Below are 18,853 nucleotides of genomic sequence, written 5' to 3'. Positions count from 1 at the left end.
AAGCCGGCGCCAACGACGTCTGACCTCACCGCGCCGACCGCGCGCCCGCGCACGCGCGCCTCTCGCCGGGCCCCGCCCCCGCGACGCCGCTCACGTGACCACGCCGTGCCGCAGTCGGGCGGGCGCGCGGGTCCCTTCCGTCCCGTCCCCACCGCCCTGGCGCGCCCCCTAGCGACGCGGGAAAGCGGGCGGGGCCGCCGGTGTCCCCCCGTCCCCACGCGTGGGGCCCGGCGGCGACACGGTCTCCCGGAGGGAAGCGGCGGCAAAAGCCCCGGCTTGGTGGCACCCGCGGGTGAGCGGGGAGGCATTGCCTTCCCCCCGGTCGGCTTCGGGGTCCCCCTGCGGGGACGCTCACCCACCCGGATTTGTCACTGCATGTGATTTCTTAGGATGGGGTCCCCCCCTCTGCCATGGCTCGGGGTACTGGGTACACTTGACCCGCCCCACACTGATAATAAACTGTTAATAAAATCATCAGAGAAGACCAAATCCGTGAGGTTTATTTGTGGCTCCCTCCCTCGTGTCCCAAAAGTTGCCAGACAAACAGAAAGATCTCTACAGTTAGCGTTTCCGAAAATCTCAAGGTGGTGTGGGTCTTGCTGAAATTTTACGGCCGAGCGGGTGCAGGGGGAAGGCTGGCCCCCTGCACCAGCCCATCCCAAAATGGCTCTTCCCAAAAGCCCTCTGGAGATCCAGCCTGGTGCTGGTACAAAGTGGGCACAGATCGCAGCAGGTTTGGGGTAAAAGCTCCATACAGCTCTTGATGGGCGTGAGACATTGGCAGGAGGTGGCCAGACACCAGACAGCTCCAGGCTCCAGGCTCTGCCAGTGCTGGGCCAGCTCTAGCCCTCCTGATGGCACCCAGCACCATCCCCAGCTTGCTCAGGACCAGGTCTCACCAGGCTTCCTCTACAGTTGGGGACCTACCCAGAGACTCCAGCCTGGCCGGGGGTTTTTAGAAAGGAGGAAACCTGCTGTGAGAGCCACCGGCAAGGCCAGGAGGCACATCCAGCACCAGCTGGAGGAGCCACTGGAGGAGTCATCTACCACCCGAGTTCTCAAGGGCTTCAGTGTCCGCTGCCACTGAGTCAGGATGGCATTTCTGGCCCCACTCCACTTTCCCCGTCCCACCAACCGGTACTGGTAGGGCGTGCAGGGGCCGAAGAAGATGGCCAGGGCCAGCCTGGGGTCTGTCAGGAGCAGCCTCAGCACGTTGGGCTTTACACCAGCACACGAAGCAATTTCATCAGTGTAGCTGATAAAACTAATCTTCAAGTTGTCCCTCTCGGATGGATTCCTTCAATGCACAGAAAAGAGACAAAATCAAATAACACAATCCCATCTTGGTTGCCAGCTCCACATAAAGCCAAAGTTCTGGCCTCAGATGTCAGCTGAGCCCCAAACTCTGGGACGAGATTCCTCAGCCCCAAATAAACCTAAAGGCACTGAAAGAGCCTCTGTGGGGTTGGTCCCCAGTAGTTACCTGGGGCAGGGAATAGGCAGACGCTTGTTTTGTCTCTGACACCTACTTGTGACCTCAAAAACAGTTCTAGCATAATAGTGCCATCATTACAATGCAACGAATACCCGTGCTGTGTCCTTCCCTGAGGTTCACAGGTGTGGATTTGGCCGATTTTGATAGGCAGAGGAGTAGACATTCACAGATAAGACTGCCAAGGGGACTGGGAGATGCAGAAAGCTTCCCACACTGGGGGAGACCTCCAGGATTTTTCTGCTTGAGTCCTCATCTCCCTCGCAGGAGGGAGGACGTGCTGAATCTACTTCTGTAGATTTGGGACAGCCTCAAGTTTAGCTCCATTTCACCCCAGACTCCTGTATTTCTGTGTAGTAGCATCATGTCTGCAACCACTGGGGCTTCCGGTGACAATCCCCATGGTTCTGTTTTATCCCAGATTTTCATCAGTGTCCTAGGATCCAGCTCTGCCTTGCTGGCAGACCTAACCCAGCCTGTACCCTGCCTGGCCGGAGGTCCCCTCCTTCTTCCTGAAAGCTGCTGCAAGGCAGCACGTCCATCATCATTCGTCCCACAGCCTTGAGGACACATCTCAACATCCTGTAAAATCCCAGTGCCGACAAGGCAGGGTGTTAGCTCCCACATACCCGACAGACAAGTTCCAGCCTTGTCTAATACTTAACTTGACCTGTCAAAAACTGCCACCAAACCGTCCCCCACCCGCATCGCCTGGCTCCAGTGGGGTTTCTGGATGGGGCTTGGCCCTGACCCCAGTGCTCCTTGCTGCCTGGATTTGGGAGGGAGAAGCCACGAGATGGCACCCTTAGTCTGGAGGAAACTAAACCTCCACCTTGACATGCTGGGAATAAGGATATGGCTTGAAGTCCTGGCAGAGGGGACCTGCAGGTCCTGAATCTTGCCATAAGCTACTCCAGAGCACTGTGCCCTTGGTGGCTTGATCCGTCACCGGTAAAGGAGCCACAGCAGCATATCCCCACCTTGCTATGGGTGGTGAGTGAGTAAATGCATCCAAGAAGAATTGGCTGTCCTAGGTGGGTCCCTCCCACAACCCCCATTGGGTCCCCCTTTCCCTGGGGTTATCCTGGTACACGGTAGCCCGAGTGCAGGAGCATCACATACCTTTTGACTGGCGGCTTCTTCTTCAAAACATCGGCTATCATCCTGCTGGTGGGAGGGAGCTTGTTCCAGCCTGAGAAGAACAGAGAAACCAGAGACCTCCAGGAGCACCTTAAGCTGAAAAGTTCACCCGCTTTCCATGCTCCCAGCCCCTTTACCAAGAGCATTCGTGCTTGATCGTTATGGCAGTCTGCCTGGAGCAGCAGGGATATGGGGATGCAGCTGGACAGCACAGGCTATGATGCTACTAATGCCAGTGTCCACCATGGGCACTGTGGCAGGAGTTGAAATATGCCCTGGGCTCTGTGGACAGCAGGTCAGGCTGCTCGAAACCTCCCACCCCAGCAGATCCCCATATCCCTGCACCCCATTTCTCACCTGCAAAGATCCCTGTCACCCAACGAGCCTGCATTTCTGTTCCCACCATCACAGAGCCAGTGAGTTGGACTAAGCCAATGATGGCCAGCGTTGGCTTTTCCAGCTGTGGAGGGAAGATGCGCTTATAGAGGGAACGGTTATCATCGAAGAGGCTGCGAACTGGCTCTTCAAGGAAGGGAAATGAGAAGATGTAGCCTGTGGCAAAGAGCACCACATCGATATTTTCTTCGATTGTCCCGTCTTCAAAAACAGCAGAGTTTTCAGTGAACTCCTTCACAGTTGTCTTCAACACAACGGTCCCAGACAGGAGACAAAATGGCAGCTCTTCATTGATAATTACCTTAAAGTTGGAGCTTGCAAGTGGAAAAGAAGACAGCAATGTTAGCATCTGGGAGGGACCCAAAATGTCTTTTGTGGCCAGAGTTCCCATCCAATGATTTGCTATTCCATAAATATCCCCTGAAATTAAAAATCAAGCATTTCAGGCCATTAAAACCCCCATACCAACCAACAACATAGTCAGAAAAAACACCTTTTGGTAGAAGCCAAGCCATAGTTTGCATGGTTAAACCACGAATTGAACTTCCGAAACCTGATCCTCCTTGAGAGGGCTGATGGGAGAAGCCAGTCGAGAAAGTGATTGAAGCGGGTGGTGCTGACCATGTCGAAGGGGAAGCCGTGGTCCGAGACACGGCTGAACACCCACGTGCTGCTCCTGGCACTGAGGAACACCTGGGGGAGAAGGCAGATCTCAGCTTCCTGCCCAGATATCTTGTTGCTGGTTTTGCCCTGAATGGCAAATCCCATCTCCTGCACTTGGGAGCTGAAAGGGTTATGCCGAGGAAAGGAGATGGCATCTGGGTGAACCAAACAGCTTGTGGTGGCTTCTGCAAAGTTCCCACAGCTGCTGAATAGTCACTCCTCAGATAACCCTAACTCTCCAGGAATTGCAGAGCTTCTTCAATTGCCCTCAATTTGAAGTGCTATTTAATGACAAACCCATTGAGCAAAGCTTCCTGTGCATACCCTGAGCCACCAGCTCTTGTGGTCCCTGGTTGGGCTCTGCATGGCCATTCAGCTGTACCTTTGCAGCCACACGGCTCAGCTCCACGGAGATGTCACCGCCGGTGTTGCCAACGCCGACTACAAGGACCCGCTTTCCCCGGAAAGCCTCCACATCTTTGTATTCCCAGCTGTGGAGGTATTGTCCTTTGAAGCGGGTGTTGATACCTAGGCAAAGAACAGGGAGCATCTCCTAGTGCCAGCTACGTTTGCTTGCCCCAGCCTCGTGCCCGGGGTCTCTACAGCCCCCAACTCTCCACCTCCCACCTCTGCTTGCAGCTGAGAAGCCCATGGAGTCTTGGCTCACTAGGTGATGCCACCCTCCTGCACCTCCTTGGCTCAGTCCTGCTCTGCAAATTCTCATGCAAGAGCCTGGCTGCATCTTTCTGAGGTATTTTTCCATTCTTGGAAATGGGTCCCACAGGGTGAGGGTCCCACCTGCCCCAGCATGGGGGCTTTGTGGAGCAGACAGGCTCACAGAGGGAAATGCAGCCAAGGGACCCTTGGGTGCCCCCAGCAGCCCTAGCCCACCCCGCTGCCAAGGCAGAGCTTACCTGGGAAAGAAGCCAATGGTAAGTAGGGCTCCTGGTAATGGCCGGTGCAAACCATGACGGCATCGAAGACGTGTGACTCCCGGATGCCGTCGGTCTCGGTGACCACCTCCCACTGGCCTGAGGTGGCAAAATCCGGGCGCCTCCTCACGCTGACAGCTGTCGTCTTGCACCAAAGCCCAACAAAACAGCAGCTGGGGACTGCACCGCGTTTCAGAGAGGACCTGCCTGCAAAGGGCTGGGGCTGCTGGGGGCAGGCTGGGTGCCCGGTGAGCTGCGTGTCACCTCTGAAGGTGTTAAATCCCACCCTGCACATTTCCCCTGGTGATGGCACTGAGGGGGGTGATGCACCAGGCAGCCCATGTTTGAGCAGCCTGATTTAAAACATGGAGCTGAAAAGGCTGCATTCAGGATGCAGAAGGTACTTGTCCTTGCGGGATTGCACCTAATATTGTCCCGTCCCACCTGGACAATGCCCTGGTATCTGCAGCCACTGACGGCTTTCCTCCCCATGGCATTTGGGGTCCCTGCTCACCTTGAAGCGTATGTGCCGCAGGAGGTCGAAGTGCTGGGCGTACATCCGATAGTACTCCAGGAGGAGACCATGAGGTAGGAAACTGGGAAAATTCTCTGGGCAGGGGAAGTCACTGAAGCAGGACATCTCCTTGGAGGTGTTGGTGATGACTGAGCGGTATACACTGATCCGCCCACCATCCGTGGAGTCCTGTGTGAAGCCAGTGGTGCCATTTGTGGGCGTGCAGGCAAGGACCTTCTCCCCTAAAGTATTTGAGTATTTTTCCTCCTTGTATTCAGTACAAGGAATAAATCAAGACTAGCACCTGGTGACCATGGCTTCTGCTCCCTCCATCTCTTTCTCTACCTTGGAGTCAGGGGGAGACCCATGTCTGGGACAGGGACAGTCCTCGAGGGCATGGTCACCCTTTCCTCTTTGCTGCAGGCAAAGGGTATCCAAGGGAGGGGACAAACCCAGGGACAATCCTCCCCGCGCAGGCAGAGCCCACTGACCGTGTAGCGCCAGATCCCCCCGATGTCCTCGCTCCTCTCAAAGCAGGTGGGCTCCAGCCCCTCGTCCAGGCAGCACTTGATGGAGGCCAACCCACCGGCCCCGGCCCCGATAACAGCCACGCGCCGCACCATGCTGTCCCACAGCAGGCAACGGGCCAGCGTGTGAGTAACTGGAAATAAAACAGCCCAGGGATTAGCAGATACACCTCTCCCTTCTTCCCATCCCCAGAAAAACACCTTATGTTCTTCCTCGGCTGCAGGTGTCCACAGAGGAAAACTGTCCTTGGAGAAAACCATCACTAGTTCCTGACTTGAGCATGATGGATGGACACTGCTCATCACCCTTCCCGCTGTGCTAAGCCCTCAGCGAGTGCCCAGTGACTCCCCTCCTGCAGGCGGGGAAAAAGGAGGCATTTTTAAACCTCACTGCACTGCTGCTTCTATTTATTCCCTTTCCTGGCCCAAACCGGGGTGCGCAAAGAAGGGGAAGGGGCTTACAGCAATTTGCTTCTGTCCGCACAAAGTGATCCTCCTGAAACCTTTTCAAGAATCAATTTCAGCTAAGCTGGCTCGTTTTCATGCTTTCCTTTTGAATTTCCCATTAAAGGGCATTCTCTCGAAAACAAAAAGGGTTTCTTTCTTTACAAAAAAAAAAAAAAAAGCAATGCCTGACTGAGCAGGAGCACGGCACAGCGATTCAGAAGTGAGACAGCACCGTGAAAGTGCGGCTGGGATTACAGAATACACAAAAGGTAAGAAACCCGGGAAACGCAGGGCATAAATGGGAGGAACTCAAGGCTCAGGGTGTGTAAACAGAGCTGCACCGAGCTTGACTGGAAAGCAAAAAAAAAATTAGGAAAAAATGAACCCATGTGAACTTTGATTAGATAACAAACACTCCTACTGCAGAGTCTGAAGAAAGAGTCATTTATAACTTTTTTTCTACCCATTTTGTGTCAAAACGTACGTTAACATAAACAGGAACTGGAGGAAACTGCAGCAGCCAGGAAAAAATGAGGGAGGTGCAAAAACCCCCCTCTGCAACCCAAAGCCCAGCCTGAGCTGCTCCTTGATATACAGGAGCAGGGCAGGACATACCAACACTCGCCCACCCCCTCGTTGCTGGACCCTCCCTTGGCTTTGAGAAAGGGGAGTGACGTGCCCGGGGTGCTAAAATCACCCCCCTTTTCCAGTGCTGCCGACCGACTGCTTTGCTCCAAAGGGTCCCTGCGACACCCCCTCTCCCCCTGCCTGCAGCCAGTTGAAGCTGGTAGCCAATGCCAGTACCCCAGAGAGCTGGCTGCCCGCTTTTAGAGCCTGCAAAACCCAGCCGGAGAGAAGAGAGGAGCAAACCTTGCAGGGCAGAGCTGTGCCTTCGCTGCTCGGGCTTCGGCCAAACTTTGCTTCAAGTTTCTCTACCCGCAGATTCAAAGGAAAGGCTGAAGTCCGGGCTGCTCGCCGTGGCTTTTGCACCACCGACCTTTACACCCGTCCCTCCCCTGCTCTGCTTTGCTTGAATGCCTGAGCAGAAAGCTCCCAACCTCCCTGAGGCGGTGCTGGGTGGAAATCCAGACCGAAATCCCAAGGGGACCACACTTGCAAGGACTCCCACGCTGCAGCTTGCTGCTGCCCCAGCCCCAGCAGCAGCTTGGGGTTGTCCTGATCCATCCCCCTGTGTGCTGCCTGCGCTGGGCAAGCGCTCACCCTGCATAGAATTGTAGAATAGAATCATAGAATCGTCTAGGTTGGAAGGGACCTTAAAGATCATCTAGTCCAACCATCAACCTAACTCTGACAAAAAAAAAAAAAAAAAAAAAAAAAGAAAAAAAAAATAAAAAAACCATACCTCCCAGCACTACATCAACCCGTCTTTTGAACACCTCCAGGGATGGTGCCTCAACCACCTCCCTGGGCAGCCCATTCCAATGCCTGATAACCCTTTCAGTGAAAAAATTTTTCCTAATATCCAGCCTGAACCTACCCTGGCGCAACTTGAGGCCATTTCCTCTTGTCCTGTCGCCTGTGACTTGAGAAAAGAGACCGGCCCCCACCTCTCTACACCCTCCTTTCAGGTAGTTGTAGAGAGCAATAAGGTCTCCCCTCAGCCTCCTCTTCTCCAGGCTGAATAACCCCAGTTCCCTCAGCCTCTCCTCATAAGACTTATTCTCCAGACCCCTCACCATCTTTGTCGCCCTTCTCTGGACGACACCTCCAGGGATGGTGCCTCAACCACTTCCCTGGGCAGCCCATTCCAATGCTTGATAACACTTTCGGTGAAGAAATGTTTCCTAATATCCAATCTAAACCTCCCCTGGTGCAACTTGAGGCCATTTCCCCTTGTCCTATCACCTGTGACTTGGGAGATAAGATCAACCCCTGCCTCTCTACACCTTGCCTTCAGGTATTTATAGAGCGCAATAAGGTCTCCCCTCAGCTTCTTCTTCTCCAGACTGCATCCCTGGGAAATTGGCAAAACATGCTCCAGCAGACAGCGTGGAGCAGGGGACACAGCGCATGGGGAAGCCTAATTTTCAGTGGTCAACGAAAGCCCTCTCAGCCCCAGGCTTGTGGGATGCACAGCCCCAGCCTGGGCACAGGAACCCCCCCCAAGCTCTTCCCATGCACACAACGAGACGACAAGGCAACAGCCTGCAGCACAGTCCCACCATGGCCAAGGAAAGTTTATTGATGGAAAGTCTCTCCGCGCACAAAGGGAAGTCCTGGGACCCAGTGATGTTGGAACGCAGGGAAGCAGGGGCAGGAGCACTCAGCCCCATGGGGTGCCAGCCCAGTCTCACTGGTGACAAACCACTCCAGGGTCTCCTCCCCAGAAAGATGCACCGATTCAACCCAAACTGGGATTTTTGGTTTATAGGGTTTCAAGTCAGAAGAAGAGACAGCCTGATCTGCTTACCCAGCCCAGATAACCCCTTGCTGGACTAAAGACCGCAGTTCCCAGCTGATTTGGGAGAGGACTGGGTTCCCATGCTCCTTTCTGGCTGCAACACCCATAGCCATTTTTTGCTGGTCTTGTCCCTGCTCCCTCCTGGCCAGCATGGTTTGGGCATGACCATGCCACACAGCTGTGCTCTGCTCATGGCAGCAGGCAGGAGGTCAGCAGAGGGGTGATGAATGCTGGGAGGAGTCCCCCCTCCTCGGCTAATCAGGTCTGCAAAGCTGTGCTCAGGGGTGAGCTGGAAGAGAGAGGTTTGTGCTGCTGATTAAAGTTTTAGCGATCTGCTAAAAGCCCCTGCCCCGTGGCACCCTGAGGAACTGTCTGACCTGAGGCAACCTCCCCAAGGACGAGAAAAAACCTAAAGAAGCTTCACAATCTACTGGAAACCCAAAACCACAGCAACCAGGAGCAGGAGGAGCCCCATTGCAGTCAGAAGAGAAGGGCAGATGCTGGAGGAGCTGGTGGGGACTCGTGTTCTTGTGGGCTTCAGGGTCCGGTCCCACTGGGTGAGGATGGCCTGGCGTGCCCCCTCCCAACGCCCAGGACCACCCAGCCGGTACTGGTAGGGGGTGCAGGGGCCAAAGAAAACAGTGAGAGCCAACTGGGGGTCCCTGCAGAGCAGCCCCAGCATGCTGGGCTTGGCGCCAATGAAGGAGGCGAGCTTGTCCATGTAGACCAGGCAATCGGTTTTCAGGACTTCATCAAAGGACAGACCGAACCTTAATGAATTGGAGACGAAAAAGAGGTGGGAGAACTGGTGTCAGCAGGGCTGAGATGAACTGGAGGCCAGATGCTCTGCATCCACGCTGTTACTGCATCCAAATGCAACTGGGTTCCTCTTAGGAGAAGACAGGGCATGTGTGCAGTGGGAACCTGAGTCTGTCTGTGCCCAAATCCTGCCTGTGACACAGCACATGTAAAGCGATGCTGCCTCTGGTACACACCTTTCTCATGTGCATCAGTCAGGCTTTCACTTCATCACCCACAAGCTGCATCTGCTCCCTATCTTCATCTTAGTAGGCTTTTTCTAAAAGAGTTTGTCAAACCAGTTGGGTTTGTTGTTGTTTTTTTTTTTGTTTTGTTTTTTTGTCTTTTTTTTTTGTTTGTTTGTTTTTTTAAGACTAGCTTTCCCTTTGCTCTCTGCTGAGAAGTCAGGTGCAGTGTGAGAAAGGCAGCATCCATTAGTTTCCCCTCACATTCATTTCCACTGAGTATTGCAAAAATGCGTGCTGAATTGCAAAATTGCTTCCAGTTCACCTTCTCCGCAGAATTCACAGCTTCATGTCCCATCTTCACTGGCTGAAAAAGGCCATGGGTGTATAGACTGGTATTGTACAGCAATTTTTCTGTGTGATTCTGTACTTCACTCTTTTATACCTTTTCTACTGTAGCAATCTAGGGGAATCATAGATTAATACACTGCCTAGTTTCCTTGGTTTAATCTCATTCATTTCCTAATAATTCTTAGCCTCTGATTTGACCTTCTGCCTGCCCATGAACTATGTGATGATCTGCAAACACATCTATTCACAGTGATTCAGATCCCTGTGCTGAGAGGTGAGACAATTTGTATGTACACCTCAGGCTGGCTTTCCCTTCTTCTGCTGAATTACTTTGTATTTATTACCATTAATTTCTCTGCTATTTTAGCTCTCAGTCCCTGAGGACTCTGGCACACTTCCTCAACTCCCAAGCAGCCTTTAGTCTCGACTACCCCGAATTAATTTGTTCCTGTCATCACCAGGCAAAATATCAGCATCAAATCAAAGGTTACATTGGCTCAGTGCAAGTGAATAAAGGGGTGGCTGGATCTGGGCATCCCTCACCTTGCCTCCACTGTATGTGCAGGGAGCAGCCACAGACTGTGGACCTGTGTATCGCTCGTCCCTGAACCCCAGGGGCCTTTCAATCCACTGAAAAAAACTTTGGGGCTTTGGGGAATGGCTTACCATCGCACTTGGTTTTTCTTCTTCTCATTTACTTCCTTCTCCATGACAGACTGAGGAGGCAACTGACACAAGCCTAGAAGAGAGAGGAGAGTGTCTTGCAGAGTTTAACTCCTGGGGGGACTTGTGAACTCATTCAGTGATGCACAATGTGGGAAGCCAGGAAAACCTCATCACGGGGATTTAGCTCGCCAGAGGCAATTCTGTCAGAGACCAGCCCTCCACTGTGGTAGAAATTCACCTGCGTTTTTTTTCCTGCTCTTACATTTTTCTGCTGTCAGGGCAGAGACAGATGATGTGGGGTGAGATGGGCCATGCAAGCCCCAGAGGGGATCATCCCAAAAGGAAACCCCAGAGTTCCGCTAGATCTCTGGAGGAACCTTGATGCAGCCCTCCACACCAGCCCAGCAGGCGGTTATTATTACTATTTTTATTTTTTTAAAAAAACCCAAACCAGCAACAAAAAACCCAAGTAGGTTTCTTTCCTCACCCCAATAGTTACAAATAATTTCTCTTGTGGGGCAATGGGACTCTTCTCCTCTGGTAGTCATGATGGACAAACCACCCTGTCCCTAAAAAGGGCAGTGAATTCTGCCAGGATGGATCTGCCACAGTGTCTTAAAGACAACTTTTGTCCGTGCATCCAGGTTTCCATACCCATATCTATGCTCTGATGCCTAGAATATTTTAGGGGGGGAAATACTGCCTTGAACAAACTAGTTCAGACTGTGGTTTGCAGGCTCAGGTGCAGGAGCACACATCAGCTGAGTCACAGTAAATCTCAGCTTACAGCAGGCAGGGTACAAAGCATTAGCTTAAACAAAGCTTAACAAGCGAAAAAAAAAAGTGGTTTAAGGTAGATGTCATGAACTTGCATGTAGCTTGGACCAATCATGCATTTGTATTGCTGTAGCTCAGCTGAAGTGAAATAACTTGGGAAGTCTGAGCCCTAGAAATGCTCCCTCATCCACTGTGCCATGAGCTTTCAGGGGCCCCAAGGACCGAAATCCCTCTTAGTGCATGGAGAGGACAAGACATGTCCAGTTTGAACTGCATTTTGGTACACAGAAGAGCTCACGTTAGCTCTCCTACCTTTGAAGACACGGGTCACCCAGCGTGCTTGCATCTCTGTCACGGGCATGATGGCTCCAAATGGCTTGATCAACCCAAGGACAGCCAGGGTGGGCCTCTGCAGATGGGTTGGGAACACATATTTGTAGAGGGATGCATGCTTGTTTTCCACTTTGACAACTGCTTCTTCTAGGAACGGGAAAGAGACATTGTAGCCCGTGCAGAAGACGACAATATCAATGGGCTCCTCCTCAGGGTAATTGTGGAAGACAACTGAGTTGTCCTTAAACTCCTTCACACTCGGCTTTATGGTGATCCTCCCTGTCAGGATGTAGCTTGGAAGGTCATCGTTCAGCACAGGCTCCCGCACCAGGCAGCTGTGGAGAGGCGAAAGGCTCTGAGAGTTGGAGACCATAAACAAGCCAGCTAGTGCCCCTGCTCCTCCTCCCATTGGGATGTCCAACCCCATGACCTCCCAGTGTCATTTGCTCCAAACAGCCCTACCTCTCCCTTTCCAAACGCTGATATATCACTGCCCCACAGCATGTGTAACACGTGGGCATCTCCTGCCTTCTTCCTCCATTCACTCAATTACTCTCTAAACCACCTCTTTTCAGAGCTGATCCATGATTTAGGCCTCCCTCCTCCTCTTTTCCCAGGAACCATCATGGTCCTTTCTGGGCTTTTCCACTGTGCTCCATCTCACACCACCTAATGGGGATACAGCTTATCTTCTCCCACTGGGCTACAAACTCCCCACTGGAGACCACCTCAGTCTGGGTGTTGTTTGCTGCATTCATTGGTGGTTGCTGGAGATCTCCCCCTGTCCGGAGCAGAAGCCCTGTGATATCACATGGGATGGGAACCACCAGGGAGTACCTCTTCTCTGGTTGAAGGCCATAGTTTTCATGCTTGAACCACTGGTTCACCCTGTAGTTAATTAACGCCTTTGAAAGTGGTCCAGGGAGGCTGTTTCTGATCAAGCTCATAAGGCGAGTGTTGAAAACCATGTCCCATGGGTAACCATGGTCAAACACACGGCTGAGCACCCAGGCACCTCGGCCAGTGCAAATGGTCACCTGGGAGAGAGCAGAGAATCAACAATTTAGGTGACGAATTTGCTGGTTTGCCTTTATAAAGTAACCCTAAAGGTGCATAGGGCAGACAGCTATGCAATGAAGAAGCAGCAGCAGCATCTTTAAGACTCCTTGGCAGCTGGAGATGGAGATGAAACAGGAGAGAAAAGAACAAATAGGTCTCTTTCAGGTTGGTTTTTGACCAAGAAATACGAGTTCAGAAATATTGTTCGTACATCACGCATAGTGATCGCAGCTCACTTGCCCTATGATGATGGTGGGCGAGTAAACTGAGCTATTGCCCTCAGCATCACCCTCCCTGCACCCCTGGGGTGGCTGGATGGTGGTACCTTCGTAGCTACACGGCTGGCCTCCACCGCGATGTCCACTCCTGAATTGCCCATGCCAACCACGAGGACACGCTTCCCCTGAAACACGTCAGGATGCTTGTACTGCCGGCTGTGAAAGTACTGGCCTTGAAACTTCTCAATGCCTTGGGGAAAAGAAACAAAGCTTTTAATTACTTGAGCATTTGTGGTTTTTGTTGGGAGAACTGGCATAGAACCAATCCAGATAGCAAAAGCAAGGAAGTGCAATCAGTGGCCACTAGGGACTTGGGGAGGTCCAGCCCTCCATCCCACGCACACAGACTTGTTTCCTCTCACAAATGGGGTCTCACACACGCTCGCACGGCAGTGAGCAGGGACACATGTGCTAGGTGGGGCTTGGAAGACAGTTACGTGCACCAGTACAGCTCTTGCATTCTTGGGATACAGCATCTGCAAGATGAGGACACAGAGGTTCAGAAAAGCCTGCAGATCTCCTGTCCTACAATCGGCTTCAGAAGCACTTGATAATGCTGATGGCAAGGCAACCCTCTCTATGATGACCACTGGGGAGATCCATCACAGCAGTGATGTATACAGCCCTGTCAAAGATGATGAAGCTTCACTGAGAGGACCTTGTCCCATCTCACATATTGCATGGACAGTTTCTCTGAGGCTAAACCATCCTGCCTTGAAAGTTTGCTCTGAAATGACCAGTGCCTGCAAGAACAAGGCTGGTGAAGCCCAAGGATGTATTGCTGTTTATGCCAGGTGGTTTGAAAAGCAGAAGCGAGAAAGGAGGGAAGCATTTTGCCTGAGGAACTGCTAATCTTCCTTCTCCCCCCAGCCACTGGAAGCAGGTAACCACAGTCAGCCGCGTACCGTACCAGGAAAACAGTGCAGAGGGAGGGATGGCTCAGAGAAATTGCCACTGCAAACCATAACAGCATCAAAGACGTGCAATGTCTGCTTCCCATCTGCCTCTGTAACCACATCCCACTGGCCCGTGGTGGCAAAGTCAGGGCGCTTCCGGATGCTGACAACGGTGGTCTGAAATGTGGAAGTCATGTGGAGTCACCACTAGTGGCTGGCATGCACAGGGAGCATGGCAACGCCGGGGCACCCGTCACTCACCCCAAACTTGATGTGCTCCCGGAGGCCGAAGTGCTCAACGTAGCGCCGGAGGTAGTCCAGGAGCCGGGCGTTGGGCAGGAACACGGGGAAATCCTCAGGGTAGGGGAAGTCAGAGAACGCTGACATCTCCTTTGAGGTGTTGCTGATGACCGACGGGTAGAGGCTTGGCCGACCAGCCTCAATGTGCTCCTGGTGTGGCATCCCGGGGTGCATCAGCCCTCTGCCCTGAAGTGGGGATCATCCCCCTGCTCCCCTTCCCCTGGTCTTGGGGAGCGCAGCTGGGAGAGGCCAGCACCCAGCAAGCTCTCACCCCCCCTCCCCACCCCCTGGGGGACCTTGACCAACTCCCCAGCCCGCAAAGCTGGAGCTTCCATGGGAAGGGGGGACAAGGGCCGACAGCTCACCGTGTAGCGCCAGAGCCCCCCGATGTCTCGGCTCTGCTCGAAGCAGGTGGGCTTCAGCCCTTCATCCAGGCAGCACTTGATGGCCGTCAGCCCACTGACGCCTGCACCCACCACCGCCACTCTCATCCCTGCCGTTTCTGCTGGGGACACGGGCTGTGAACGGGGCTTAACCTGGGAGAAACCCCACAGGCAATCACCACCTTCTCAGGGAGCAGCTGCCAGTGTACCCTCTATAGGTGATTTCTTTACATGCCACCACCAAACCCTGCATTCCCTTTACCAGCATTCTGAGCTCTTAATTTACAAGTTAGGTTAAACGATTTTAAATATTCATTTTCTCTATTCTTTTTAAATTTAAATTTAATCCATCCACTCTTACAGTGTGCTTGCCACACTGTCCTCAAAACCCCGCAGTTGCCCTGGAAGCTCACTTTGAAAATATGTAGTTAAGCCAGTTTTTATTTACAAGTTGTGCTTAAACTATCCCTCCTTATCAGTCGTCCAAATATTTGTATTTATCTTTGGAATTCTGCCCCTGCCTCTCTTTGAAAAGAAAACAAACAATGTTCTGGGACTATTCAGTCTCTGCCTGGCTGACAGGGTCCTGTCCCCCATCCCTGGGGAAGATGCTGCTGACTTTGACATGGCCACCAACAGAGGGACTGCAGGAATAACACACCTTGGCTTTAGGGATGCTTTTGTTTCTGTCTCCCAAAGCTGCCCCACTGGGGAGATCTAAGCTGGACAGACAGACTCGCAGGGCTGCAAATGGCTCAGCCTTAGGGTTCAAAAAGCAGCCACCCCCCAGTCAATGTTAGCCCTATGAGGACCCAAACCCTTCTTGATAATGCCAGGCAATGAAACAAAGGATGACAGCCACATGACATTGCTCAGGCTGGATACTACCAGAGCAGGGACCATCACACATGTGCCCTGACAGCCCCTGGTTTCACCCCAGCTCCAGTGGGGTGCACCCTGCTCAGCTGAGTTATTAACCGGGTGTACCAGGACTGCACTATAGCTGGGTGGCTCCAGCTCCTCTACCCCAAGAAGCACTTTCAGCTTCCACCAGACACAGGGGCTGGTGTATTCACCAGAGAGCCTTCAGTAGAAAAATGGGGTTGGGCACAGTTTTTTTCAATAGAACACCCAATTCCCCATGAACAATTTCAACTTTCAGTAAGAAGGCAGCACCTAATGAATACCCTGCTTTCCAAGTTTGAAAATTAAAACATGACTTTTTCCTTCTTAAATGAAGATAAGCTGCTCATTGTTTCACTGCTTTGGGCGGGCGTTTTTTGCATGGTGGGAGTTAACTTATATCACAATCACCTCCTGGCTACGTATGCTATTTAATTCCCTACTGTTTTGTAGAGAAGCTAGAAATAACACCCAGGTAACACTGTCTCAGCTACCCCATGGCTGTTTCTGCCACAGTTTCCATACGTTTCATAGGGGCTCACCTCAGAAGGCTCAAGCTATGGGGTGTTTGCGTGGGGCAGGAAGGGATGGAAAGGCTTTGCAACCCCCCAGGGACACTTACCTCCCAGCCTCAGCCGCCCGAGCTCCGTCTCACTGCCGCTGCGGGGAGAGCCCCTCCTGCTCCCAATTTATAGGCGAGACTCACTTCAGCAGAGGCAGTGAAGGGCAGGCAGCTTCGTCCCTCCACCCCAGCACGGCCACCCCACTCCCACAGCAGTTGCACAACCCGGGATTGCAGTGGGAGGAGCAGGTGGACTCACCTGCTGCCGTGCGGAGCGAGCTGGACCATCCAGATGATGATCCCTAAAGGAGATTGAGCGGGGTGGGAGAGGCTGGAGGGGTCCAGATGTGTCCCCCCAATCCCATGTAAAGAGGATTTGTGTGTGCAGGGGTGGCTTCAGCTGTGGGATGTTTTCACTTGCCTCTTGGCTGTGTACCAAAAGGGAGCCGAAGCGGCCGAAAGACAGCAGGGTTTCAGCTGGACTTTGCACCCAGGGTACCTTCCAAAAAAAAGAGCTGGTTTTGCAGTCACTGCTCGTGGCCACGTGTGCAGCCACCCGCAGCCACGGAGGGCAGGAAGGTCCCTGTGCAAACTGGGAGAGCGTGACATGGCCACAGACACCAGCGTGGCAAGGTCCTAAACACAAAGCAAGTGGAAATGTTAGCTGAAATATCAATGCAGGGCATAGTACCCATCCAGGTGTCTCCAAGGGGTAAGTGATCCCAAATTTGCTATCAGCTCTTTAAGCTGTTTAAACAACCAAAGAGGCTGCAAGGAAGGGGAAGAAAAACACATCCAAGGTCTGCAGACCAGAGGGTGATAAATAAAGCAGCTCCATCCAACAGAGACATCTGCTCAGAGCCTGCGTTCAAAGCTGCAGAGGCACGAGATGGGCCAGTAGCTGGGAGTTGGAACTAGAAGTGGAAATAAGATGCACATTGGTAACAAGGAAGGTAATTAGCCATAGTGAAAGTCTGCTGAGCTTTGCGGAGGACCCAGGCATGAGAACAAAGCGTGTTTGGTTCGTGGAGGAACAGGACTCGATGCCCCTGTGCTGGAGCACTGTCAGGAGCACAGCAGCCAGGGCTGCTACCCAACTGCAGCTTCCCCAGCCTCAGGATTTCCCACTCTGCTTCCACCCAGCGCCCAGCTCCTGGGTTTAACCCCATCAAGTCCAGGGCATGTGCACGGTCTGGGGCCAGCTATGCCAAACATGCTTTGGTACATGTCTGTGAGCGGCAGCTGAAAGCAACGTGTTTGCAGGGGTTAGAGCCTGTGAAATCAAACTTCGAGTCAAAAATCCAGATTTTGGTCTCCCAGGCCAGTGGGATGCAGTTACTGAGGTGAACAGGCACATCTTTGATGCTGTTGGGATTTGCACAGGCTATGATGACTCCCAGCCCTCCCTCCCGCTGGACTCTTCTCCAGATGCACAAAATTTTGCACCTGCAAAGACGATTGCCAGCAGTCAGCAAAAAAAAAAAAAAAGTGCAGGAAATCCATGAAGGCAAATGTTTTGTTCCTTATCTGCTCCTACTTTTCTGCATTTCCCAGCAGGCATCCAAGTGACTTGCAGTTGGAGGGACACTGTGGCAGCTTCCCAGGAGAAGTGTTAGTGCTTTTGAGAGGCCAGTTCAGGGAAGCTTTCTGAAAGAACAAGTTGTATTTTGGCGTAGATGAGGTACTGGCATAGAAATGGGGTCAGATGCCTTTGCTGCAGCTGCTTACAGCAGTGGTGGCTCTGGCTATTCCTGGTGAGGTTAGAAATGCCTCCAAAGCCCCAGTACCTTGGGATTAAAACTCACTTTCCTGTGACCTGCCTCAGTTCTGCGGTGTACCCCTCCACAAATACCTTTGCAATGGCCTGGACCAGGTATGCAGAACAAAGTATTAGTGCAGATGGACACCGTGATAGCAGGGAGGTAATTACAGTAATTATACACATGCATGCCCAGGGCACTGAAAAGTCCTTGGAAACACCCAGGGAAATTCTGGTTGCTTTACTCACCTCTGCTGCTGACACGAAAGAAGATAGCATCCTGGTCCCTCTGCTCTGCCAGCCCCTGCCAGCAGGGAGACCCAGGATCCATCTCTCCAGCTTCTCTCCAGGGACAGCCTGTGCAGAGCAGACAGGACCAAGCACATCAGGGTGGGGGGGTGGTGGTTAATATGTTCGCAGGGCTGAAAAAAGCCCTCATGGCCTGCGGCCAATCCCCCTGAATTTATGTCCTTGTGAAGACAGGAGCAGACACAGTGACAGAGGTCCCAGTCCCCCTTTCTGAGCAAGGAGGATTTGCTGCCACCCTGTTGGGGAGGGAGGGGGGACCCTGCCATTGCACACATAAAATAATTGGGGGGAATCAGGCTTTGGCCAAGGGATGGGATGAGGCCAAGCAAGGACACATAATGTGGGTAACTATTTTACCACTTTCTTCTGCCCAGCTTGGGACACCAAGCAGTTGGGTTTATATGTGTCCTCACATGCTGGGACAGAAGCCTCGTTAGATACTGGGGATGTATGGGTCATGAGGGACCACGGGGAGAGCCATGAGCAGTAACAACTAGTTGTGGCTCAGGAGGAACACCAGGAACAGGATGCTCGTGCACTGGCCTACTGGTGAGTCCCTTCTCCCCTGGAGGAGCAAAGCACCATGGTGCGAGCCTGAGCTCTGCAACAGGCTTTTTATCCTTAAAGTAGAGGGAAGGAGAAACTTGATATATCCATTTAGCATTAATCAGATGGGAAAGGCACCTTCTTTGCAAAACTCTGTCACCAGATTTATCATCTCTGTTTAAAAAAACACTTTAAGCCAAGGAGGGGCAAATTGA

General features: G+C 52.5%; 2 protein-coding genes across 4 annotated transcripts; both read right to left on the bottom strand.

The window, feature by feature from the left end:
• Window positions 1-474: 474 nt before the first annotated feature.
• On the bottom strand, window positions 475-7,132 carry LOC106888798 (dimethylaniline monooxygenase [N-oxide-forming] 4-like). Of its 3 annotated transcripts, XM_014943284.1 has the most exons (10): window positions 6,127-6,144; window positions 5,866-6,017; window positions 5,629-5,798; window positions 5,138-5,326; window positions 4,606-4,768; window positions 4,074-4,219; window positions 3,522-3,721; window positions 2,990-3,342; window positions 2,615-2,684; window positions 475-1,297 (listed from the first exon to the last, which is right to left on the bottom strand). In XM_014943284.1, the coding sequence occupies exons 3-10, from the start codon at window positions 5,758-5,760 to the stop codon at window positions 910-912; spliced, it is 1,641 nt and encodes a 546-aa protein (XP_014798770.1). In that variant the 5' UTR covers window positions 5,761-5,798; window positions 5,866-6,017; window positions 6,127-6,144; the 3' UTR covers window positions 475-909. The 3 variants fall into 3 exon arrangements, with proteins under 3 accessions (XP_014798770.1, XP_014798769.1, XP_014798772.1); XM_014943283.1 differs by lacking the exons at window positions 5,866-6,017; window positions 6,127-6,144 and adding an exon at window positions 6,982-7,132; XM_014943286.1 differs by lacking the exon at window positions 5,866-6,017 and having other exon boundaries at window positions 6,127-6,258.
• A 1,162-nt stretch (window positions 7,133-8,294) lies between these two features.
• Window positions 8,295-16,218, bottom strand: LOC106888848 (dimethylaniline monooxygenase [N-oxide-forming] 1-like). The gene is made up of 9 exons (XM_014943355.1): window positions 16,085-16,218; window positions 14,542-14,712; window positions 14,138-14,326; window positions 13,891-14,053; window positions 13,028-13,170; window positions 12,481-12,680; window positions 11,623-11,978; window positions 10,534-10,606; window positions 8,295-9,303 (listed from the first exon to the last, which is right to left on the bottom strand). The coding sequence occupies exons 2-9, from the start codon at window positions 14,665-14,667 to the stop codon at window positions 8,961-8,963; spliced, it is 1,593 nt and encodes a 530-aa protein (XP_014798841.1). The 5' UTR covers window positions 14,668-14,712; window positions 16,085-16,218; the 3' UTR covers window positions 8,295-8,960.
• Between the last annotated feature and the right edge of the window lie 2,635 nt (window positions 16,219-18,853).

This window comes from Calidris pugnax, unplaced genomic scaffold (genome assembly GCF_001431845.1).
Source record: "Calidris pugnax isolate Ruff unplaced genomic scaffold, ASM143184v1 scaffold63, whole genome shotgun sequence".
NCBI classification, from domain to species: domain Eukaryota; kingdom Metazoa; phylum Chordata; class Aves; order Charadriiformes; family Scolopacidae; genus Calidris; species Calidris pugnax.
This window is presented reverse-complemented; position numbering and strand designations above follow the sequence as displayed.

What these genes read in the sequence shown, in the direction of transcription:
- LOC106888798 (XM_014943283.1), bottom strand. Translation starts at nt 5,760, where the DNA reads ATGGTGCGGCGCGTGGCTGTTATCGGGGCCGGGGCCGGTGGGTTGGCC. An exon ending in ACCATTGGCTTCTTTCCCAG is followed by an intron (nt 4,220 to 4,605) that starts GTAAGCTCTGCC and finishes TTCTTTGCCTAG; the next exon opens with GTATCAACACCCGCTTCAAA. An exon ending in GGTGACAGGGATCTTTGCAG is followed by an intron (nt 2,685 to 2,989) that starts GTGAGAAATGGG and finishes TGTTCTTCTCAG; the next exon opens with GCTGGAACAAGCTCCCTCCC.
- LOC106888848 (XM_014943355.1), bottom strand. Translation starts at nt 14,667, where the DNA reads ATGAGAGTGGCGGTGGTGGGTGCAGGCGTCAGTGGGCTGACGGCCATC. An exon ending in CCAGCCGTGTAGCTACGAAG is followed by an intron (nt 12,681 to 13,027) that starts GTACCACCATCC and finishes GCTCTCTCCCAG; the next exon opens with GTGACCATTTGCACTGGCCG. An exon ending in GGTGACCCGTGTCTTCAAAG is followed by an intron (nt 10,607 to 11,622) that starts GTAGGAGAGCTA and finishes TCTCTCTTCTAG; the next exon opens with GCTTGTGTCAGTTGCCTCCT.